Below are 25,405 nucleotides of genomic sequence, written 5' to 3' on the forward strand. Positions count from 1 at the left end.
CACAAAGCTGAAACCTCTGAAGACGCAGCGAGCGGGAGCGACTTGTTCGGCTTTGATCACTTCTCTGTATCTTCAGCTGCAATTCTCATTGGAAAACCAGTTTTTTAATCATATTTGGCAAACTTTTAGCAGCTCTAGTTTTTTTTGATAGAATACAGACAGGTGGAAATAAACACACCTGCTATCTTCAGAGGCAGAAACTGTTCAGCATATAGTTAGCATGTAGCGCACAGATGGCAGCAGGTGAGGTGAGACTCTGATGACAAGAGCTGTGGGACAAGCTTGTACTTGCTCCCATCTGCTGCTGTGTGTGGGTTTCTGTGCGCGTGTCCAAGGCTCAACAGTTGCTGATCGCGCACACAAAAATTCGGGAGCTCGTGTTACAGACAGAAGCAGCACTGACAGATGTTTCCTGCCATAACAACATGCAGAGACCGGACCAGACACACACACACACACGCACACACGCACGCACGCACGTTCATGAAACTGTCCTGAAAAGAAAATTTCTGTGGAATGAAAACTTTGCTTTGGTTGTGATAAATTATTGAATAAGTAGGTGAAGGAAGACTGACTTTACAGGAGTGGATATAACAGTAAATCCACTCAGAGGTCAGAGCCAGCAATTCTCAGAGAAACGACTAAGAAAATAAAACCCTCCGGACCGCCATCCTTGATTCCAAAGGCCTCAGTAATTTGTTAAGCAGAAAAGAATCCAGATGCAGTAATGATATTATGAACCCTTATAGGTTTTTTTATGGACATAAAGCAAATAGAGTTAGCAATTCATTGTGATGTTCCTCAGGGCTTTGTTTGAGGACCATTGTTATTGTGCTATATTTATAGGCGCTGCCAGCAAAGAAAGCCTCTTCTAAGCACAATTTATGCTTCCACAGTTGCATCTGAGGCTATGTTCACGCAGCAGGTTTTGATCCTCAATTCATGCTACTAATTAAATGCAATCAGAATCAAACTTCTTTGTGAAACAGAAAATTATCTGGATGAATTATGCTTTATCTCATGAACCAGGAAACAGGTTGGATAAGTTATTTTCTTTGACAAAGCGCAAATTGAATGAGCAATTAAATTTGGTGTTCCACAGGGCTTTATTTTGGGGCCACTGTTGTTTCTGCTTTTCCTCCTTGGTCTGATTCTGTCATCTTTCAAGAACATTTCCTTTAGAGGTGGGATTTTTGCTGTAATCAGATTTTTTTGAGTGTGCAGTTGCTAATAGTACTAATGCGGCATTTTTGTGAACGTTTTGACGAATGTTGACATCACACAGCAGCGCAATGTTTATGAAAGTATTAAAGGGTGCCAGGGCGATACATTGATTTTGATAAATTAATCAAATCTTTGGTTACTGAAAATATAACATTAGGAAAATTGTTCTTTTTCACCAATTCACTGCGTGGGTTTCAGTGATGTCACCACACCCATTTTTGTTTATCAAACTTCTTTACAGCTTCTTTTTATTTGGACTTTGAATTCAGGTCAACTCTCTCTCACCAAATATCAGGACCAGGGTACAAATGTTTTATGTTTTTAATTATGAGAATAAAGTAATAGTCATAATATTACACAAATACAGTCATACGAAATTAGAGTTTAAATAATAAAAGAATGAAGTTATATTAATAGTATAAAGTAGTAGTGACTCAATCACAAAATATCAACAGAAATGCTGAGCATCTTGTTAAGTTATACTTTAGTAGAAGTTTTAGAGATAATATCTAATAGAAGTACTTGATCTTTGAACAAAACAGCATCAAATGATTATCAGCAGAACTTAAACTCTAAGTATTTTCTGATTAATATCTTGTATTGTCTCACAGTGGAGAAATTTGGGTGTAGCAGCATCAAAGTGGCAGGTAGTCAAGGGATCTATGTTCAAACACAGATAAAATTATTAATATATGTTAAAATAGCAAACAAAGTTAGAAAACTACAAGATAAAACACTGTAGAGTTATTAAAGACATCAAACTGGTTCAAGGAATGTGCAGCTAAATGGGAAGATATTTAAAAATGTACAAAAGGTAGATTTTAGTTATTTCTGCTGAAATCATTTGTTTCTCATTTTGCTTAATTTTCAAGTCCAATAATTTGTTCCTAATTTCCTAAACTATCCATCTTAGAAAATGTTTATTTTCAATTTTATATGATCCATAACTAGATTTCTTAAATATTTAACTGCAGAATCAGCAAAGTGTTCTCCAGTTACGGAGACTTGAGGCTCATACTTTTATTTGTACAGAGAAACCAACAGTTTAGAGAGAAAATTAAGAGCTTTTTACTTGGCCCTAAACGTTTCCCAGGTTCTTAATGTTAGGCTCATTAGCCTTTAATGACTTAGTAATTACCTCATCCTAGTGTTCTGTCCGTGGTCCCGAACCATGACAAACAATGACTAATTAGGACATCATTAAAATGAAGAATTATTCCTGTTTTTGTGCAAAAAATCCATCTGCACCTGTGGTGTTTGTAAATGACCTGATTACCAGCAGATCTGCATGTGACTTTATACTAATTTGATGATTAAACCAAGAAAAAAACCTGAAGGATGCGTGTTTGGGCTTCACGCAGTTTTGAAAATCTGGTACTTATTGTACCAATCATGCAAAGTTATTTTGTTATTCATTAACCCAAAGCACCTTATTTTAATTTACACAACTTTACTGAGCAGTCATCTATAATTTGCCAAATATTTTTATTTTCATTCAAAGAAAATATTTAAGATTCTTCTACTTTTAAATTGCATTCTGAAACATTTTTATTTAGATTTTTTTTGGTGATCTACTGTTATTCTGTGTGTGTGTGTGTGTGTGTGTGTGTGTGTGTGTTTGTCTCTGATGATTTGATCCATTGCCTCTTAACGAGGTCATAAGTGATGCAGATTGACTTGATTGGTTGATTTGTTTAATGAGCGAAAAACAAGACACTAATTGCAGTCATGTTTGTGTGCGGCTGTCATGGGACGACATGTTTTTGTTTCACTTTATGAGACTTTGGAGATTTGTGGTTCTTGTGTGTAAGAACATCTTTGTGTCTCGAACCGGTTCATGTGTATCCTTCTAAAAACAGCAGCTGTTTTTATTCATTAAAATGTTGGGAAAAATCAAATTTTTTAATACAAAATAACTAGTTTTTAATTAACTTAATTGCAGGGTCTGTCACAAATTAATTGCATTTTGATTGAAAATGACACATCAACAAAATAGACAACCTTTTCAATTGAGGAATATTTTTTGCTGCTTAATTATTGAACAAATACACATAAAAGCTCAACAACAAAGACATTTATTATTTTTAATCTGTTATTTAGGTCTTTCAATCAGATTATAAGTAAGGTGTCATTTTACCATACAGTTTCATTCATTTAACTTTTTTGTTTATTGATCATCATGCTGACAGTTTTTAGGTGTTTTATAAAAATCAGGAAATCAATTATTGTAAATCAAAACATACCAACGGCATCATAAATTAAAACGAGCTCAATGATTGACATTTGCAAGCTTTATGGTTTTTGTCTTTTCTCTTTCTTTTCCTACCAAAAGTTGGATGATAAAGTCTTCAGTCTGATTCATTGGTTTCAATTAGCCATTTTTTGAAGCACAATTTGTTTGCAGAGATCTCATAATTCATTTGATTTGATCTTTTTGTTGTTTTGTTTGTTTGTTTTGGATATTTAAAATGTCTTCCAGTTTTAGTGTTAAATGTTTGTTAGAATTTAAAGCTTGTTTCTTGAAATTGTGTTCTAACCCCATTATGCCATTATGGTTGTATTACCTGAAAATGTTCTAGTATTATTTATCGCTATAACTTCTGCAACTAGAATTTATACATGTGCTGGACACATGCATAAATGTGTCCAGCAACATTTGTTATTGTGAAAGGCCTATTAGCAACTTCTTTTTGTTGATTGCATAACACGAGTGATGCAAAAAAAGTGTTTCCACTGCAGTTTTGCAAATACAACTTTTGATACTGCCAAAAAAACCAGCTTTAAATGAAAAACGTCAGATTTTTAAAAATTGGTGTGTTTCCATTAAGCAAATTTATTTTCGCAATTTCAACTTGAGCAATTCTATGATTAATGGAAATACAGCTATTGTTAGTTATGTAACAAGACAAACAACTGCTGTGTGTGTGTGTGGTGTGTGTGTGTGTGTGTGTGTGTGTGTGTGTGTGTGTGTGTGTGTGTGTGTGTGTGTGTGTGTGTGTGTGTGTGTATGTGTGTGTGTGTGTGTGTTTGTGTGTGTGTGTGTTCATTCTTGTCTTTATGGCTAAATATGGACCAAGAAAATAGTGGGGACGCTCTGGGTAACGAGGACATTTGAGTTGGTCCTTCCCTTAAATGGTCCAGAGTTGGTTTTAGGTTCCAGTTTAGTCGAGTTTTGGTAACAGAGCTGAGATGTGGATTTTTTATGTTAATGAAGGTCCTCACAAGGATAGAATAATGGTGTGCATCAGTTTTGACTGACAGGTGATTGACAGGTGAGAACTGATGCTGAGGTGAGAGATGCATCGTGGGAGAGGGGGCCATGCTCCACAAGTCAGTCCTGACAGAATCAACACACACACACACACACACACACACACACACACACACACACACACACACACACACACACACACACACCTGTACTCCCCTGTATCTAATTCCAATATGAGCCCTCTAACCGTCTTTGGAGGATTTGTCCCACAGTGAGGACCAGACAGAATGTCCTCACTGCGTTTATAAAATTTGTCCACACACACTCAGATTGATGTGGACACACTGGTCTTGATGGACAGCTCTGATGGTTCCAGTCTTGGTCGCCCCGGTGACCACGTCCCGCTCTGTTGGTTCGTCTCAATTGGCCGGACCTGCCTGCCAATCAAACGAGCCCGCAGCCAAACACGAGGCGGCCCGTCCTCCCACTCCTCCTCCTTTCTCCTTCCTCAACTCAACTTCCTGCTGTCATCTTCCTCCTGTTCTTCTCCTCTTCATCAGCTCGCTGCACATAGCTGTTAGTTGTTCCCATGGCGTCTACGACCGGCAGCCGATCGGCGCTGATGTGGCTGGCTGAACGCAAATAGATGAACAGAAGGAAAAAGAGATAACTCTGAAAGCTAAGGGAAGAGTCATGTATTATTACTTTTTTCAGTTTTCCATCATGTTTTAATGTTATTCCCTCATTAAAAACAAACCTGGAGTGATGCTTTGACTCTTTCATTTTGCAAAATGCCTGATTGAACCTAGCTCCGCCTTCAAGCTGACACTCCTCCCCCACTCGGCTCCTTCAGACTAGCCAGCAGCTATTAGCCAACAGCTGATAGAACTGCAGAGCTCATTATAGGAGCTGCTGCTCAGAGCAATGCTGGTAAAATGTTGTTGAAGGGATAGTAGAGGAGCCATGTTGAGATGACTTCCTGAAGCCAAAGCTTCAGAAATGGCAGGAGTTCTTAAAGAAACAGAGGTCCAATTTAAAGGTATTAAATCAGGAAGTCAAATTTTTAAAGTTATTTTTGATGTATAAAGCATTTATATATGTCACCTTCAACTGAAGGTAACAGTTTTCTGATTGTGCTATTAAAATACTTAACATTGCTCCTTTGAGGAGAAATGTTAAAGTGAACTTATACTTAATGCCTCTAACATGTACTTGATCTTAGAAAAACTACCTTCACCTTTAAAGGTCCTAACATAGTTTTCTCAGCTGACCAGAGGGTTAAAATTGCTATTTGGACTGTATTTTACTGCAGAATCGTGTCTCATAAGCTTCTAATCTGTCTCAGAAGACATCAGGTTAACTGGGTTTTGTCTCCTAGATGATGCAACTAAAAGAGCTACTTTTGCACTGAACCTTTAATTTCTGTCTCTCGTCAGGCCACTATGGCAGATGGCTGCTTGTATTGAGCCAAGTTCTGGTTCTGTTAGAGGTTTCTTTCTGTTAAAGGGAGATTTTTCCTCTCCACTGTCGCTGCATCCATTCCCAGTTTGAGGGATTGCAGTAAAGTTAATGACACAAAGTAATTGTCTACTCTTGACAAGTTTTTTTAATCAATATAAATAACAAACTGCGTTGTCTGATAACTAATAGTCTTTGTGAATTCTCAGCAGTATAAATAAACTGAACTGAATTATCACCTGAGATAAAACTTGTGAAGGAGAAACCAGAGCTTAACGATGAATTTCTGAAACACCTGAGGTGAGTTTTCCCTCCCGGCCCTCCGGCTTTAAACTCAGCCCTGCGGTAATGAATGCAGCGTGGCGATCGCTGCCTTGTGAAACACAGAAACTCGTTAGCATTTCAAAGCTCGTCAGGTGGTGGGGGTTTAGGTTAAACTGCTGTACGATGGGGGGCACCGGGGGACGCAGGGTTAGAACAAACACTGATGCTGGTGACCTTCAACAAGTTTGTTTGTCATCGACTCATCAGAGGAAACGGAGACCTGCTGCAGGGGTGGAAATCATTTTTAACTGTATTCCCCTCAGAGATCACTAATGTCCCTTTTTTATTTCTTTCCCTCTTTGTCATTGTGCCTTTGTATTTCACCGTTTCATGTATTTCTCCCCTCGTTTGGCTTCTTCCTGGCTTCTTCCCTCTTTTTAGCAGCCCACTGCACTGCAAAAACACAAATTATTACAAGGACTTTGGTCTAATGTCTTGTTTATATGCCTTAGCACAACTGAAATAAGAAAAACTGACTTACAAATAACTTTTCAGCAAATTGTTGGAACTTGTTTTACGTCAAAAATTCCTTCATATTGATGAAAAAGTTCTAGTTGCAATGGCAGATTATTTAACTTACAAAATGGGAAAAAATGTTTGTTAAAAGTGAAATAATCTTCCAGTGGAAGTAGGAATTATTTACTCAACTTGAGCTCTTATATGTTGCTGAAAAGCTACTTGTAAATTAGTTTTGTCTTTTATTTCAAGGAGAGGCACTAGAAATTTGTCCAAAATTTGTATTTTTTTGTCTTTTTGCAGTGCAAATGCAGCTTTACTTCCCTTATTTTATTATTTTTTATAGTTGAACTTTTCTGCCTCCTCTGTTAAAGCTGCAAACTCTTTCTTTACATTTATCCATCTTCCTCCTGTATATCATTTACTCCTTGCGTCTCCTTATGTTCTTTATTTGACCTTAAATAAAAGCAGACAACGCATAACAGAGCAGTTAAGGAGGAGTTTCTGAACAGTAAGTTCTGTTATGCATCGGTAACTTCATGCTAATGCTAAGGAAGTTTAAGGCAGCATGTAGCTGGGTTTGTTTATGCCGACTTCCTTCATCAATGATTGAGAGGCCGATAAGAATTTTCTTTTCTTAATGTAAAACTCTTTATGTCAATATTGATTCGCTTTATGGCAAGAGAATATCTGTTCACAAAATCTTTCTGGGACTTTCATCCATCCATTTTCTAACACCCTGGTCCCTGATGGGGTCAGGAGGTGATGCTGCCTCTCCAGCTAAGGTTTCGGGCGAGAGGCGGGGTCACCCTGGTCAGGTCGTCAGTCTGTCACAGGGCAACACAGAGACACACACACACACACACACACACACACACACGCGCGCACACACACAAACACACACACACACACAAACACACACACACACAAGCACACACACACACACACACACACACACACACACACACAAGCACACACACACACACACAAGCACACACACACACACACACACACACACACAAGGAGAATTTAGAGAGTCATGTTTATGAACTGAGGGAGGAAGCCGGAGTACCAGGAGAGAAACCACCGTGCGCAGGGAGAACATGGCTGGGAGTCGAACCCAGGACCTTCTTGCTGCAAGGCAACAGTGATACCAGCTGAGCCACTGAGCTTCACATGTGTTATCTTTTAATATTGAAAACAAAATAGGACAAAACGAACACATTTACACAAAAATATCACAATTAGTGTGGAAAATTTCTCAGAAAGGATTCAGACCAATTTATATTGTTGAGTTGAAATGAAAAAGTTGATTTGGAGCTTAATTACGTTTTGAAAGCATTTCTGAATGGAGAATATTTAGTCTTAGGGTCAGGGTCAGGGTTAGGGTCAGGGTCAGGGAAAGCCGACATCCCAATAAGTTTTCTACTCTGACCCATTTCTTCCCACCTCCCCAACGCCACATAATAAAAATAAACAGGAAAAACTGGAAGTAATCCAATCAGCCGTGGAGCGGTGACACGTTTCAGACTGAGCGGCCGGGTGAGCGGGTCGCATTTCCTTCGTCTGCTGTAAACTCTATGAAATTAGTCTAAACTGTCTGTAAGCTGATTTCTGAGGAGGCGGCGGATTGAGGAGGCAGTTCGTAATTCCAGGATTTTCTCCAGCACAAGTGTGAAGTGTGACGTGTAATGGCAGCCGGCCGCGGCGGCACTGAGCCGACATCAGGCCGGAGTTAATAGAGGCGATAAAGAGTCTGCCAGCTGGCAGGAGAAACCTCCTCGTCTTCCTCGCTGAGCGCTGATCGCTCTGAAATCCTCCAGAGAGAGAATCATGTTCACATTCAAAACATTTCCAGGATGTTCAGAGCAGGAACGACCACTAAATTATCCTTCTCCACTAAAACGTAGAAACCAAATTCTCTGCATTAGAGTCCAGTGAAGTAAAATGAGGAGCTGTTGGTTTAAGACTGACTCAGTCAGCAGGAGGCTTGGAGGGTCTATTAGTCCCAACTAATTGTCTTTGTTTGAAGGTTTTTCTTTCAGATCAGAGAGTTATCCAACTGGAAGCGGCATACTAACCCCCCGCCGCCACCGCCGCCCCTAAAGGGGAGCGCGGGGTTTCCTTCCTCTTCATCCTGCTGCAGATTTAATTTTAAACCTGAGAAACTTTGAGCAAGGATGCAGATATTGATCAGCAGGCTGCCGACTGATTGGCTGATTTTCAAATGAAGCGGTCAGACCCATGTTGGGTTTCAGTTTCAGCTGGGTCACCAACGCCGCGTTTTTGATCGTTTTTTAACTTCAAAGTTAAAGCTGATAGTATTTTTTTTAATATGCAGGTTTTGGGCTTCAGTTCAGCTGAAAATTGGTGATTAGAAAATCCAGGGTTGTCACAATAAGCAATTAATCAATTAATTGATTGATAAATTGAAACAAACTCCATAATTTTCATTTGAATGATTTATCATTTTTATCTTTTCTCATTCAGTTTTTAGTAGAAAAACTGAATGAGAAAAGACAAAAGTCTTCAGTCTGGTGTTTTGGTCTCAACTAGACATGCTTTAGCATTAGCTTCCACTACTGTGTTGGTATAGCGCTTTAGCATTAGCTTCCACTACTGTGTTGGTATAGCGCTTTAGCATTAGCTTCCACTACTGTGTTGGTATAGCGCTTTAGCATTAGCTTCCACTACTCTGTTGGTATAGCGCTTTAGCATTAGCTTCCACTAAATACTGTGTTGGTATAGCGCTTTAGCATTAGCTTCCACTACTGTGTTGGTATAGCGCTTTAGCATTAGCTTCCACTACTCTATTGGTACAGCGCTTTAGCATTAGCTTCCACTACTGTGTTGGTATAGCGCTTTAGCATTAGCTTCCACTAAATACTGTGTTGGTATAGCGCTTTAGCATTAGCTTCCACTACTGTGTTGGTATAGCGCTTTAGCATTAGCTTCCACTACTGTGTTGGTATAGCGCTTTAGCATTAGCTTCCACTACTCTGTTGGTATAGCGCTTTAGCATTAGCTTCCACTAAATACTGTGTTGGTATAGCGCTTTAGCATTAGCTTCCACTACTGTGTTGGTATAGCGCTTTAGCATTAGCTTCCACTACTCTGTTGGTATAGCGCTTTAGCATTAGCTTCCACTAAATACTGTGTTGGTATAGCGCTTTAGCATTAGCTTCCACTACTGTGTTGGTATAGCGCTTTAGCATTAGCTTCCACTACTGTGTTGGTATAGCGCTTTAGCATTAGCTTCCACTACTCTGTTGGTATAGCGCTTTAGCATTAGCTTCCACTACTGTGTTGGTATAGCGCTTTAGCATTAGCTTCCATTACTGTGTTGGTATAGCGCTTTAGCATTAGCTTCCACTACTCTGTTGGTATAGCGCTTTAGCATTAGCTTCCACTACTGTGTTGGTATAGCGCTTTAGCATTAGCTTCCACTACTCTGTTGGTATAGCGCTTTAGCATTAGCTTCCACTACTCTGTTGGTATAGCGCTTTAGCATTAGCTTCCACTACTCTGTTGGTATAGCGCTTTAGCATTAGCTTCCACTACTCTGTTGGTATAGCGCTTTAGCATTAGCTTCCACTAAATACTGTGTTGGTATAGCGCTTGTTTCTGATTAGCGCTTTAGGTTTAGCGCAGCTAAAGATGAGAGTTTGGAAAACATAAAAAAGTTTCTGAAAGTACAATCCTGGAAAGTTTCAGTAAAATTTTAGAAAGTAACATAAAATTTCTCACTAATATTGAGAGATTTTACGTAAAGAAGAATCAATAGATTTCAATTCTCTAAACACACTGAAGGCCAGTTCCAGGCATGGCATTTTTCTAGCAGAACGTTTACCGATAAATTAGTTCTGACAGGATGAAACGGCGTAACAACATCCGGATTCCTGGACCGGAACCACAAAACCTGGAACGAATCAAATGCTGCCGCCAGAGCGTTTCACAAGAGAAGAAAAGTTATTTATAAAACCTGGAGACGACAAAGAGGCCAAACTGAAAAGTTTTTTAAGACTCTTAATGGTTATAATTCAGGAATGATCAGATTTAGAGGTTTGCTAATATTGTGACAAATTGAAACAGAAGATGTAAAGTTATAACAGATTTAATATGGAAATCTTTTACTTAATTTTACTATCAGAATGAGAACGTGTTTTTTTAATTCCTGTTTCACTGATGAGTCAAGTAAAATGAGTTTTATGCAGAGTTGCTCCATTTTCATGTGAAATGTCTTATTTTCTTGGACACTTTTCTGTCATTTCTTTGCTGTGATGGTTGATGAAACTCCCTCGCTCCCTCCGTCGCTCCTCCAGGACTCAGAAATAATCTGCTGCGACGGTTTTAACATTTAAACATGTTTCCTGTCACAACTTCTCATGTTCTGTGTGAGAATTTTGTCTTGTTTGTTTGAATTTTAGCGGCTCTCCGCCCTCCTCCTCCTCATTGTGTGTTTTCCACTTTAAAAAAGTCCCTGATTGACAGGAGTAGAGATAATAGAGCGCCAGGCGGGGTGCTGGGGCCAACAGGGGCCACCTGACCCACATGACAGCCGGGATGGGGGGCTCCTCAGGGCTGTGTGTTCGGATCTGACAGGCTTCACCTCTCAGATCAGGAAACACAAAGCAGCAGCAGCCTCTTATTGTTTTTATTGTCTCCCACTGAGGAGGGGAGGCTTTAGGGGGAGGAACAGGGTCAACAATAGGGGATGGCAGAGGGTGACGGGGCATTTTTACATGAGCTCACCCTCTATTGCCCCCGCTGCTCTTTGAAGACGCTTCGGTTCTGTGCCACTGTCTGTGTGTGAGCAAAATTCACATTTTGCTTGTTTTTGTTCTTCCATTTGTGTCTAAACTTCTAAAAACAACAAAGTGCTTAAAACCCAGAACCATCCAGCTGCATTCTGGAAATGAGCTCAAGTTTTTTGTTGTCTGGAAGACGAGCCGCTTCAAAATCCTTCAAAATGTTCACAAATCAGCAGGCGCTGCCCGTTACCTAGCAACCCCAGCCCCGTTACCTAGCAACCCAGGCCCCGTTACCTAGCAACCCCAGCCCCGTTACCTAGCAACCCCGGCAGAGTTTTTTTTTAATCCACTTTTTTTAACTTCAGATACCAAAACAGATTTGAGGTTTATTTTCAGCCGAACTAACAAAATTAGCTTAACGAATGTAGCCTTTATCTGCAAGCTAAGCATGTAGCCTACCAAGATGGCAGCTCTTGTGGGATCTATGTATAGCTTCACCAGCTTGGTCAAACATGTAAAGATAAACTGCACCAAACTTTCTTTCAAATGGCTCAGAAAGGGACATCAGGAATTCTAAATAAATAATAAAACATGGCGTCACTCGTAGCACAAAGTGTAGAATTAGACTGAATAGATTGGCCGCGTTGTCACTGATATTGATATCGGATCAGTTCATCTGTAGCTGTACAATGGCTGCTGGGAAAGACAACTGTTTTGTTGATGACTTACCATCCAGAAACCACCTACTGCATTCTCGTTGGCTGTGCAGGAGGCTCTACTAATACTTTTCAAAGACGTATGGTTGTATAATTGTTCATGTCTTTGCAGCCATTTTCATGGGCGAGTGAAATGAGTTTCTTCTCCGATTTTAAACATTTAAATCATAAAGACGTCTTTGAGCAGAGCCAGACCTAAAACGGATCAGTGTGAGAGCAGCACACACTGCCGACTGTGTTCTGGTCACACACACACACACACACACACACACACACACACACACACACACACACACACACACACACACACACACACACACACACACACACACACACACACACACACACACACAGTTCATCATGGGTCACTGTGGTACCACAGCCAAGAGCCCCAGTGTCATTTTACAGTCAACATGTGGCTGCTGCTGTGTAACATGTTCAGTTAACACGATCCGACATTTTTGGAATAATACGGCGGTGAGGAATCCTTCAGCTCCGACGCGGCCGGTCAGGACTGCGGCGCTGCTAACACCTCCTGTTGGAGAATTATGGCTCAACTGCCACCTTACTGATATCATGTTGGACTCCATTTTGCTTTCATGACTGTCTTAAATCTTCGTGGCGTAGATTCAACAACGTGTCGGAAACATTCCTCAGGGATTTTGGGGCAGCGAGGAGACGGGACACTTTGGCGGTGCATTTTCCCAGCATGCAATGTCTGTTATGGAAGCTTTCTGCTTTGTGATGTGTAAAATAACGGACCATTCTCCTCCAAAGGAGCCCGTGTTGCTCTGCAAACGTCAACCAGTTTGATATTTGGAAAATAAATTATGTCATGTAGGGTCATATCACTCCACACCACAAGGTGGAGCTGCCCATAAGAAGATGGCAGGAAGCGGCAGAAGGACGATGGCGCCGGAGGTTTTTAATCACTTATCATATGAACTAACTTATTTGCTTGTGATTTTCATTGTTTCTTATTTAATAAAAACACCAGATTTGTTTTTTTTCTGACATTAGCAGAATACAAATAAACTTTTGCACATTTGAACTGACTTTATTTTGGAAAATTGTCATTTACATGAAACACAGGAAACAAAAAAATAACAATAAACAAACCAATAATTTACCAAAAAAGGAACCGGCTGATGCCAAAGCTTTACTAGCCTGCCCTATTTTTATACATAACAGTTTACCAAAATATCAAATACACATAGACATCTGCATAACTGCACACATTTGTAACAGAAGCTTTTGACGTCGATGCATGACGAATATTGGGGTCATTTTGTTTGCAGAGCAGCTCATCGCCGGGTCTAAGATGTTATTTCAATGTAATAATGAGAGTAAAACGGCTAATATTAACTCCTGAATGGACATTGCAACATTGCTGCATTTATAAACCGCAGAGTTCTGGTTTTACTGCGAAATGTGTCGCAGACAGGTGGAAAATCCAAAAACTGCAGCCAATTAGCAGCAGCTAAAAAGTAATTAAGAAATGAATCAAGAGTGAGAAAGTATTTATTTGGTGAAAACTCGACTCAACTAAGTTGATAAAAAGATCAGTTGTTTAATATTTAAGAACAACATCATCAAATTGACCAAAATGTAAAATCAATAGAAATTTTTGTATTTTAAAGATCAAAACCAAAAATAATTAGGCTGAAGAAATTTTTCAAAATTAAATTCTCTAAATGCAAAATGTAGGAAACGTTAACGAAGTGAGGTTTTAGTACGTTGTTGGGATGGAAATAATAAAATGATGGAATAATTTTTACTTTATAATCTGGAGTAAAAAACAGACTAAATGCTGTTTGTCTGATTCCTCAGTAAAACATATTTTGCTGTAATTATGGTAAATCTGGTTGTTGTCATCTGGACTCGGTGGGAAACCAGCAGCGGCTGTTTCAATGAAGGAGTGAAGTTGGAGCTGTTGTTTTGCTCGGGTTTGATTGGGCGACGTCGTGTGAGGCAAAGGCTGAAGGTTTCTCCTTCCTCTAGCCCGGATCGGACCCGGATCGGACCCGGATCGGACCCGGTGTGTGTTCAGCTGGGAGGATCAGGTGTTCACACAGCAAATCAGATAGTTTTGTCTTGCAGCTTGTAACTTCTTGTCTGAACCAGGAGGAAACACTGCAGCCATTGTAGGCCAGCCTTGTCAGTGCAGAGTCACGTTACATTAACGCACAATGGAGAGGCGAGTATCTCCAGAGGGCATCGATCATGTGACTGCAGGGCAGAAATAATAAAGCTGCTCTCTGCGGCTGCTGTGGGAAAATCCTTCTCCATCATTAACTCTAATCCAATAACTGCAGAAATGTGGCTGCATGATGTCACGCGTCGCTGTTCGGATATTCTGGGGAAACTTCGGAGGAGTTCCAGCCGCACTGAGCAGCATGTTTTCATCTCACTCCGCTTGCACAACTTGGATTTATTAAAGCAGCGATGCAGTGAGGAGCAGCATCGTTAAAATCACTCATCAAAAACACACCTGCAGTGTTGCTTTGATTCATTCAGGTCTCAGAGATCCTTTCCTCTCCATGGCAACCACTCAACTGTGCAGAACGCGTGATTGGACCCAGCGTCGCCTCCGAGCTCCTTCAGACTAGCCAATAGCATTTAGCAAACAGGAACCGCTGAGCTCGTTAAAGGAGCTGCTGCTCAGAGCAGCGCTGCTGAAAGCGTCGTTAAAGGGTCAATAGAGGAGCCATGTTGGAAGGACGTCCTGAAGGCAAAGCTCCAGAAAGAGTAGGAGCTTCTTAAAGAGACAGGGACCCAATTTCAATGCTTCAAATTTCTTCAAAGTCACATTTGATATATTCAGCCTTTTTATAATAACCGAAGGTAACATAGATGAATATGCGATAAAATGGGTCGATGTGTCTGGTAAACACTTTAACAACAATATTTTAAAGTAGAGCTGAAACAAGTAATCGGATTAATCATGATGATCAGTTATTGGCATCATCATCAACTAATGTAGCAGTTGATTGATCTTTCACTGGAGAAAAACGACTCAAAATGCAAAAGAACAGCTTAAAACTGTACAGAAGCATCTGCCAAGGAGTTTTTTATCGGAATCAACAACTGATCTGGTTCTGGGTCGGTTCTGGGTTCGGGTCGGTTCTGGGTTGGTTTTGGGTCTGTTCTGGGTTGGTTCTGGGTTCTGGGTCGGTTCTGTCACGGTTCGGCCAGCAGGCTCGCTTTGATACTGGAGTCCGGACCACCTGAGCAGAATGAACCTGGTTCCTCTGGTCCCATTAGCGGCGCGTCGACGCTCCCTGAACCGGACCTCGTTAATCTGTCGGCAGCCGGTCTCTTCTGTTCACGCTGGAGAGCCTTTGTTATCTCCGCCCTGTCAGGAACGCTGATAAATGACCTTGACCCGACCCCCATCGGCTCGTGACCTGGATCTAATCCACCTGACCTTCAGAGACCGGCCCAGATTAAATCATAAATCACGCCGAGGGGTTCTGGGAGTTCTGACATCACAGCAGTGAATGGAAATGAAATGGATTTACGTCGATGTAAGAGCAGAGGAAACATGCTGCTGCAGCAAAACAGATCTGCTTCTGTGATTTGTGCTCTGAGCTTTTTAACATTTATTTTACATTTTATTTAGAATTGGTAATTACATTTCTGACCCTCTGAAAGTTTTTTCAGGTTTTTTTTGACCAACATATTTGATCTGCTGTTTCTGTCAGTTTCAGTTTCTTTACTGATCAAATTCATGTTTTTTAACGTTTTCAGTCAGTTCAGGTGTTTTTGTGTATCGGACCGGTACCAGTCAGGTACTGGATCAGTTCATCCGTAGTTTTAGCTCCGCTTTGGTTCAGTATTCCTTCGACATTCCAGACTTTTCCAGATTTATCAGTTTATTTAACGCAGGTTTTTCTGCAGCTGTCAGGTTTTAAACTAAAACAAAAAACAGAGAATGAGGAAAGATGAACACATGACTAATGGAGGGATGAATGTGATGGTTGTCAAGTTTCTTCCTGGTTTCTCTGATGTCATTTGGGATTTGTAGTTCTGGTTTATTCCATCATTTTATGATTTATTCCTAATTTGCAATGAAATATCTTGTGATTTCCGTCTGAATCGGATTCAAAATGGCCGGAGTTTTGGTTTGTTTTGGTATTTTTTTATTTATCTAGATTTCAGCTGGTAGTTTTCAGATTGTGCTGAAATGATTTGCTGTGACTTGTAGTTTGTCCTCCATGATTTTCCTCCTGTATTCTGATGCTGTAACTGATGTTTTGATGGCTTTAATGTTTGATGTTTGGACGAGTTGCCCGAAGCGTTTAGCAGAAATAGATTATTTTCTTGGTTTTGTTTTACCTTGGGGTATCGCTCCACTTCATTTTCCACCCTTTAGTCCTAAGTGCATCAAATGTTTGCTGTTTTAGCTGCTACTCTCCCATGTTCTTGTCTTTAGTCCTGGTTTTCAGTCATTTCTGTCAGTTGCTGCTGTGTAGAGAAGTTTTGGGCCTCAGTCTGCAGAGTTTGGTACTTTGTTCCTTCTGCTTCAACTCCAGACATTTTGTTTTCTGCTGCTTTTGCTGATTCTTCTCTGGTTTTAAACTTAATTTCCTGACTCCTCCGTCAGTCTTTCAATCAATTAGTCAGCCAATCTCTGGTCCTCTAAGGATGATGCTAATGCTGATGGAGGTGGTGACCCTGGTCACCCAGCTGAGACGGACAGAGAGCCTCGGTCCATTAGAGTGATGAGTAATGATGTGAGAACCGAGGGGGACAGAGTTCAGTGAACGCATCGCCTCCACTCCCAGCTGTTAGCGTCACCCGATCCTTCAGCTAACCAAGTTAGCATGCACTTTGCTAATGGTGTTAGAAAAGACAAAGAGGGCGAAGCGGAGGAGAGAAGCATCTCGCTGTCCTGTCTCATCATCGGGATCGTTTTCATTCAGCAGGATGCGTCTTCTGTGATGCTCCAGCTGCTCTCATCCAGCAACCCAAACTCAATCAGGGCAGCACTGATGCTGCATTCAGGTCAGATGGGAATAATCAGCAGCGAGGAACTCTGAAGTCAAAGTGTTTTTATGATGATGCGGTTTTAAGGGAACCGTTTGGATCGTAGAATAACTCCTCTGTGTTTGTCAAGGTGCTGAACTTCCAGGAATTTCCTAAAGTTATTGGGCAGAAGTTTTAAATCTTATGATTCTTGATGTTTTCATGTCAAGGAATCAAACTTTCTTGACCAACAAGTTTTCAGACTCCCTAAAGCTGTTTTGCCATTTTCCTTTCACCGATATTCTGGAGGATTTTTAAGGCCTTTTTCCCCCCTGATAGTTTGATAAACTCCAAAATTACATCATTTGTGGTTCTTTCTCTTTCTGCTGAGTCAACCAACCTGTTCCCCTCCTGGCCTGAGGGGGCGCTGCATCACAAACCACTGAAGGAAACAAATCAAAATCCTCTGAAGACACTGAGACCAACTTCCTTCTTCACCAGATGGAAACTAAATGAGACGTCAGATTTTCGTTCTCTTTAGTCTTTGCTGATAAATCATGAGCGTTTTCTCCTGCTAGCGTTAGCATTACACCATTGATTTGGTTGTATTTACCCAGAATGCCCTGCGCTGCAGTCTACTTCCTACCTTTTTAGCAGTTACAATCATTACTGTACAAATTGTGGATTTATTGCTTCGTTAAAACTAATAATCTGATAATTACATGCACAGCTGTCTGACACAAACGCATTCCTGCTTGAAATAATAAAAACCTCATTCTCTCTGTTTGCCTTTATTTTATAAGTTTATTTTTATAAGTCATTTTCCAGTTAGGCTTGATTTTTTTTCTTCTTTTTTATCTTTTGGAAAATGTTGAGAATAACTGAGAGGCTTTTCAACATATTTCCAAGCATATTTTATGATTTTCCTTCACCTGATGTTAGCTTAAAAACACTTTTCAGTTCTCCTTTAATTAATAATTACATATTTTCTTTCATCTGTTGAGCCTTCAATAAAAAAAAGAAAGTTTTCTGGAGTTTGGATTGATGTAACCAAACCTTAAAGTTTCTGTAGTTAGCAGCACAATCAAAGTGATTTAATAGGTGTTTAATTTGATGTCAATAAACGATGATTTCATCACAGACATGTCAAAATGTATAAATCTAACGGTTCATTTTTTGGTTCCACGTCGCTCGAGCTGAATCTGAAACAAGCTGTGATTAACCAGCTAATCAGGACCGACCAAAACAAACCAAATCAGCGCGAGGAAAACCTCATTACCAAAATCTGAATTGGCCCCGTTAATTGGACTGAATTGGCCCCGTTAATTGGACGGCCTCCACTCCCTCCTCTGCTGCTTCAGCAACTTTAACGGCGCCGTCGATTTTTCCTGAACGTCGTGAATATTCAAAGAGACGTGAAGTTTGATTAGTTTGCTTTGGTGAGATCGATTGTTGCATCTGTCAGAGTAAAAAAATCTGTGTCTTTGTGCTAAATTATGCTAATTATACATCAACAGTGCAGCAGCTGTGAGGAGAAATCAGGAAACAAAATCACTTTAAAAGTTTAAAGTTTCTCTGCAGTTTGTCACGGATCCTCCAGATTCCACGTCTCTGTCAAACTGAAAACCATTTAGATGAATGAAATAAACCAGAACATCGAAACATGAACGTCTCACCATGTTTCACCAGTTTGCAGGAACCCGGGTCAGAACAAATCGGGCTTCACCTGGACTTTATCCCACTGGGTCAGAACCAGGAAGACAACCTGAAACTTCCTCACTGGAGCATTAAAACATCAGAGTTCATTTATAATCTCGTTCTGCTCATCAGCCATCAGCACTGGCGCTCCGCAGGGTGCCGTCCTCGGCCCGGTTCTGATCCAAACCAAACAGAAAGTTCTTCCCCAGGACCGTCTGACTGGAACCAGGCATCTTTGCTCTAATACAACCTTATCGTCTTTTTGTAAAAAAAAAAAAATAATAATAATAAAAACTTTATATATATATATATATATATATATATATATATATATATATATATATATATATATATATATATATATATATATATATATATATATATATATATATATATTTACAAAAAAGAAAAAAAAATTTGTGTGTCCAAAATGTCTAAGCGGGTTTATTTAGGTTATTTAATTACAGAGATTTTAAAGCGTTAAAAATTACGCCTGGAACTTCAGGATTGTGTTTCTGGTACGACTGTAAATCTGACGCACAGGCGAGGACAACATGATGGGACTGGAAGAGACGATCAACGTGTCGTGCTAAAGGAGTTAGCCAATCAGCAAAGCTAATCAAATATCCTGGATGCTAAACATGATGCTAATGCTAATGTCAGCGTTCACGTTTCTAAAGTGGTTTGATGAATGAAGCTGATGAAAAACAATAAATCTCTGTTTCTGACCATTTATTCAGTACTTTAGCATCGAAAAGGTTTTGAAATGAAATGATAAAATTTATTTCTGTTTGTTGAAGGGCAGAAGAATTTATTTAAGATTTTTTTGTATTTTTACTCAAATTGGAAAGTTTGCAAACATTTTGTCAGTTCAAACTGTATGATGAGTCAAACATTTAGAAATAATTCAGATAATTTTAATTAAACTAAAACAAAAAAAGTTTGGTCTGATTTAACTTCATACAGAGGAAAAATGTATTTATGTCTCTTTATTCAAAAAAGGATAATAAATAAACCTTTATATTTGTGATTAAGAAAACTGAATCTCCCAGTTTAGTAAAATGAAAATTTACCAACAATTTATCAGCTAAAAGTGATTTTTGGCACTTTTTTTAAACCCATAAATGAATTTTTTATTGCAGGATCTCACATTTCTGAAAAGGTAAAAACTACATTTATTCAGTGATTTACTCTGATTCCTGTTTAAGTTGGGATTTATTTGTGTGGAAACTCCCCGTTCATAACAAGGTGCTCTGTAAAGGTTGACCTCTCCGTATATTTGAAGAGTTTTTGTTCTCTGATTGCATAAAAAGCTCAGATTTATGTGTCGGTGAGGAGGAAGCTGTGGTGCTGAATTAGTTTTCAGACCTTATTACCAGCAGGGGAATGATTTAGGAAATGCAGGCCGTGTAAAACTGCCTCCTCTCGAGCTCAAACAGGAAATCTGGGTTTGGAACATGTTTAGCTGGCCTGAGATTTAAGTTCTGCGGACTGGAACCGGGTTTTCCGGGCCGCAGCAGGGGAACGAGGCGAAGCTCCAGCTCAGAGCTGCAACACTTCCAGGTGAAGACTCGGTTTAAGGTTACGGTAATGAAACCGCCGCCGCCTCCCGTCGTCTGCAGGGACCGGCACCGCGCCGAGGGAGCGCTCCTTTTCCTCACCTGGAATCCCAGATGGGTGGAGTTCCAGTTTTCCAGCCTCATTAGTTTCTGTCTCTGGAGGTTTCAGCCTGCAGTCATTACATGTTGATGCGTCTGAGGCGAAGCCTCCAGAGGAACCGGCAGGACGGATTCCTGTCAGGTGTTTCATCAGGGACACTTCAGGTTTTCTCCTGAGTTTGACCTTTGACCTGCTCATGAAGTGTGTGGGGAGAAAATGGAGGAAACTAACTGGTTATAGTGAAGCTTTGGTCTCGTCTTTATTTATTGGTGTTTTGTTTTCATCTGTCTGTTTGTCATAGTGAAATTTAACCGTTTCTGCTGAGTGACGGGTTTTTGGTGTCTGCTGCTGTTTGCATCCGTTTCATTTTGTTTCATTTCTTTTATCTCCTGGAGTTTTCCCGCCTCCTCTGAGCGGTTCTGAGCGGCCGGCGCCGGCAGGAAGCGGGTCCAGCTGGTAGCCGCGTCTCCCATCTGTAAACAGCAAATCGCTCTGATAAACGGCGCGCTCTGATTAATCGCTGCCTCTCGGGGAAACATGCACACACAGCCGGCCGCTGATCAATTGTTTCCATGTGTGCAGTTTGGAGCTGTGTGCGCTGAGCTCTGGGATGGATTAACCTGGACTCAGAAAGTTTTTTTCTGCTTTCATGTCGTCTGCAGGCTCATGTTAGAAACATGAAGCTGCTGCAGACCTGAAATGTTTCAGTGTGTGTTTTTATTTTCAGGAAACAGTAAAACATGAAAGCAGGAAGTCGCCGTTACGGTTCTCGTTGCGTTAGATCACAGGTTGTTTAGCAGGACTAAAAGTGATTGATTAAATAATCAGTTTCTGGTCCAACCAATAATTATTCAGCTTGACCTTAAAATCAGCAAATTTAACTTGATGAACCTCAGATCATCGATGCTCTGCTAGGAAAAACTTTATTTTTTCCTTCTTGTTTAGTTTTCTGCAGTTTTTCTTGTATCCTTTGGAATAAAAAAATTAAAAAGTGTACAGAAATTGTAATTTTTTATTGTTTTCTGTTCTGTCTTGTTAGAAGAAACATTTTACATGAAAAAATCAAACTTTTCAGCTTTTTCTTTCCCTTATTTTCTTCTTCTTCTTCTTTTAGGAAGGAAAAAAACATTTTAACATCACAAACTCCTTTTTGCTTCTTTTTCCCAGTTGACTTTTATTCCCTTTTTGTCCTTCACTTTTTTCTTCTCTCTTTTTTAAGACCTGATCAAAGGAAAAAATGTCAAAAATAAATATATAATATATTTCACTTTATTTTTGTGACATTTTTGTAAACGAGCTGCTTCAGAAACCTTCCTTTGTGGTTAGCTAGCAGCCGCTAGCAGCCGAGCTCCAGGACGGTGTGGTTCTGTCTGCGTTGTACAATGGCTGCTGGAAAAGACAAAGTGTTTTGCTGTTGACTTCCCGTCCATGTTGTTTTCTTGTTGGCTCCACATGAGGCTCTAAAATACAAAAATCTCACAAAGTAATTTTGGCTTCATGATGCTTTACACCTTTCATCACTGTAAAAAAAAAATCTAACTATTTTGTAAATATTTCATGCTCAATTTATTGTTGAGCCGGAAACAAATTCTCTTGAAAACGTTTTGATTTTAGTTTTTAAAGTAGGTTTTGTTTTCTGGCTGTGGAGTCGGCGAGTTGCTGTTTGGACGCCCCAGACGTTTCCCGGCCTGTTGAAGGATTTGCGGCTGAACGTGAAACGTCCGTTTTCCCTCCAGGTTCTTCCGGGGCGACTACACGGTGGAGGTGGCGATCAACGACTACCTGGACATCTACTGCCCGCACTACGAGGCGCCGGAGCCGGCGGAGCGCATGGAGCACTACATCCTGTACATGGTGAACTACGACGGCTACATGAGCTGCAGCCACTATCGCAACGGCTTCAAGCGCTGGGAGTGCAACCGGCCGCAGAGCCCAAACGGGCCGCTCAAGTTCTCCGAGAAGTTCCAGCTCTTCACGCCCTTCAGCCTGGGCTTCGAGTTCCGGCCGGGACACGAGTACTACTACATCTGTGAGTACCTGAAGGTCACCGGAGGGCAGCTGCAGGTCTGGGCTTTGACTGGACCGCTGAAAACCGCAGCTGATTCTCTTAAGCAAATTTTTAATTTATTCTGACCAGATTTTGGGAATAGCTTTTTTTTTCAGCTTTTGGTGAGTTTCCTTTCCTCGTTCCCTGTTGGGGTGTACTTACTTTTCCACACAGTTTTCCCATCTGGGCTTCTTCTTTAATGAAAGAGAGGATTCACTTTCTTTTTCTACTTACTGATAAACTGGATCGACCAGAACCAGCTGATTGATTCACTTTGTGAATTATTTAATTATCCAACATGAAGCCGTTATTTCCTGTCGATTGGATCGCCGTCTGAACGCGCCGGGTTCACTGGATCGGGTCAGAACTGTCAGAAACTCACTGCAATTCTGACGCTTCTGGACGTAATTTATCCTCCAAGCTGGAAAACATTTCCTACATTTTCCTAAATAATTTTCCTAAATTGTCCCGTTTGGACTGAAAGGCTCAGAACCGCCGCTCGCTCCAAATGACACTTAATGACTCTGAGTGAAATAAGCAGAAACATGAATAAAACATCATCTCTCTGAGTCTCGCTCAACGTCAAACAGCAGAACAAAGAATCTGAATCTGCAGTTTCATTCAAAACCGTTTTATAAATTCATTTATTCATCTGGATTAAATTCAGCTCAGCTACCAGAAAACCAAATTATCCCAAGATCAGAAACGCTGCTGTGGGGAAAAGCACGGGGAGATGTGGGCAGAAACACACTGAGGCTGAAGCACGGCAGTGGAGGGGTGATGAGCCGGGACGCTTCCTTGTTTCCTTCCTTGTTTCCTTCCCCTGTTTTCTCACATTTAAATTCTGAGCACTTTAAAAATTCACCATGAATTCATGAATTTAAAAAAAAACGACTGAAGCTCAGGAACGCCCATATATGGCGCTTTTGTTGTTTTGCTGTTTTAAACTGGTTTCCATTATGATGTGGAGGCTTCAAACTGGTTTCCTTTGTGTTTCCTCTGCAGCGTCTCCACATCCCAACCTGGCTGGGAAGCCGTGCCTGAAGCTGAAGATCTACGTCAAACCGAGCAGTGAGTCGTTTTTAACCTTTGACTTCATGTTCAAAAGGTCCAGATCTGATCCTGCAGGAGCTGAAAGGCTAAAAACAGCGAGTCCGAAACAAAACCCACGAATTAAAAAGGATTCATTCAGCACTTCATGGTCACCAGGCTTTTATTATTCACATAGTTTATAATGAAACAATCATTTCTAAAGAAATTTGAACCTAAACTTGACAGACTTAATTCATTTTCATGCTTCAGTAAATAGCTATGGAGCAAAACTGTGGCCAAAAAGTTAAAACTAAAAAAAAAATTCAAAAAAGTTCAAAACTACTTTTCAGATTCTTTTTTTTTCAGTTTCAAAATAATTTTTAATTTTCATTTTTGTCAGTTTCATTTTGTTCTGTTGAACAAAATTTGTGGCTGCAATTTAGCTCCATAAACAGCTGCTGCATTAACACACCAACTAAAGTCAGACAGCCTGTCTGCCTTCAACAATGATTGATCTCATAATTCTGAGATTAAAGTCAAAATTTTGAGGGAATAAAATCAACTTTTTTATTTGTTCTTTGTATTGGCTCTAATATTCTTCCATAGACACCAAATGTGTTTTGTGTTTGTAAATGTAGAGAGCCTGACCTTTAATGACCTCTAGAAATATTGATTAGTATCTTTAAAATCAGAATCACATCAAACTTTTGGCACCAATTTTGTTTCATTTGAAGACATTTCAACCAAACTGGGATGAAACCAGTTTGTACTGGGTCAGGCGTTCTAACGTTCCTCAGGCTGAAAACATAAAACTCATAAATAATAAAGAAATTTCATGTGAAATGAGCTCTGCTGAAAAAATATTTGTTCAAATGTACAGGAACATTTTTATCATGATGGAAGTGAAATAATCAATATTAATGAATTATTGACTTAAATAATCTCCCATATGGAAAGTGATTTGTTAGTTTTGTCTTATTTTAAGCATATCACCTAGCTAGTTTTTATCTAGCTGTGAAGCCTTTCCTACATCTCCCAGAATGCTGTGCAGCTCTGGGTCAGAGTTCAGAGAATATTCTACATATTGAATATTCTATACCTATCGATATTTATTGCGATATGTATCGTTATTGGTTTATTATCCAGCCTTATTGTTTGCTGTTTGCCGACTAAACTGTCAAATATCCCAGCTGAGCAAATCTATAAATATATAAAGAGAATCCATTGCAAACGTTCCAGAACCGTTAATTGTGTCAAAATGAAGATGAAATCAAACCCAACAAAGATTTAAACTGGTTTCTCCACATCTTGAAGCTGTTTCTACCAACCGAGGCTTTTCAGAGTATTGACTGAAACATCAGTACTTACCGCGTATCGTTTTCCCTGATTCACACGTGAAGAGGATCACTGGGGTTGTTCCGACATCTGGTGTGAATTTGGGCCGTTAGAAGCGTGTTTGTGTGAAACACTTGCTGCTCCTGCAGTAGGGGGCGCTCTCTCCTCCGCTGGACGATGCTCAACTGATTCTCAACTGATTCTCATCTCCGCTTTGTGGAGCAGATGAGCTGAAAGACTCATTACTGAGACCAACACTAGAGCGGCGCCGGCTGGGCCTGTCAGTCACTCTGCTGCTCAACATGCACAGCTGCACAGACCCACCTGACGGCACCCAGGCTCGGTTCTGCCCGGCTCGGTTCTGTCCGGCTCGGTTCTGCCCGGCTCGGTTCTGCCCGGCTCGGTTCTGCCAGGCTCGGTTCTGCCCGGCTCGGTTCTGCCAGGCTCGGTTCTGCCCGGCTCGGTTCTGTCCGGCTCGGTTCTGCCAGGCTCGGTTCTGCCAGGCTCGGTTCTGTCCGGCTCGGGT

At 40.5% G+C, this 25,405-nt stretch overlaps 1 protein-coding gene and 1 long non-coding RNA gene across 2 annotated transcripts in view; one reads left to right on the forward strand and one right to left on the reverse strand.

The window, feature by feature from the left end:
* LOC129375966 (ephrin-A2-like) overlaps positions 1–25,405 on the forward strand; it is an 81,941-nt gene that overhangs the window by 52,734 nt on the left and 3,802 nt on the right. The window contains exons 2-3 of the mRNA XM_055055368.1: positions 22,202–22,494; positions 23,518–23,583. Of these exons, the coding sequence (XP_054911343.1) occupies positions 22,202–22,494; positions 23,518–23,583 (359 nt within the window). The remainder of the gene's footprint in view (positions 1–22,201; positions 22,495–23,517; positions 23,584–25,405) is intronic.
* On the reverse strand, positions 21,615–25,292 carry LOC129376058 (uncharacterized). The gene is made up of 3 exons (XR_008607707.1): positions 24,913–25,292; positions 21,776–21,925; positions 21,615–21,686 (listed from the first exon to the last, which is right to left on the reverse strand). It is a non-coding gene; the product is annotated as an uncharacterized LOC129376058 (long non-coding RNA).

Source organism: Poeciliopsis prolifica, unplaced genomic scaffold (genome assembly GCF_027474105.1).
Source record: "Poeciliopsis prolifica strain line A6 unplaced genomic scaffold, Auburn_PproV2 SCAFFOLD002, whole genome shotgun sequence".
Lineage (NCBI taxonomy): Eukaryota > Metazoa > Chordata > Actinopteri > Cyprinodontiformes > Poeciliidae > Poeciliopsis > Poeciliopsis prolifica.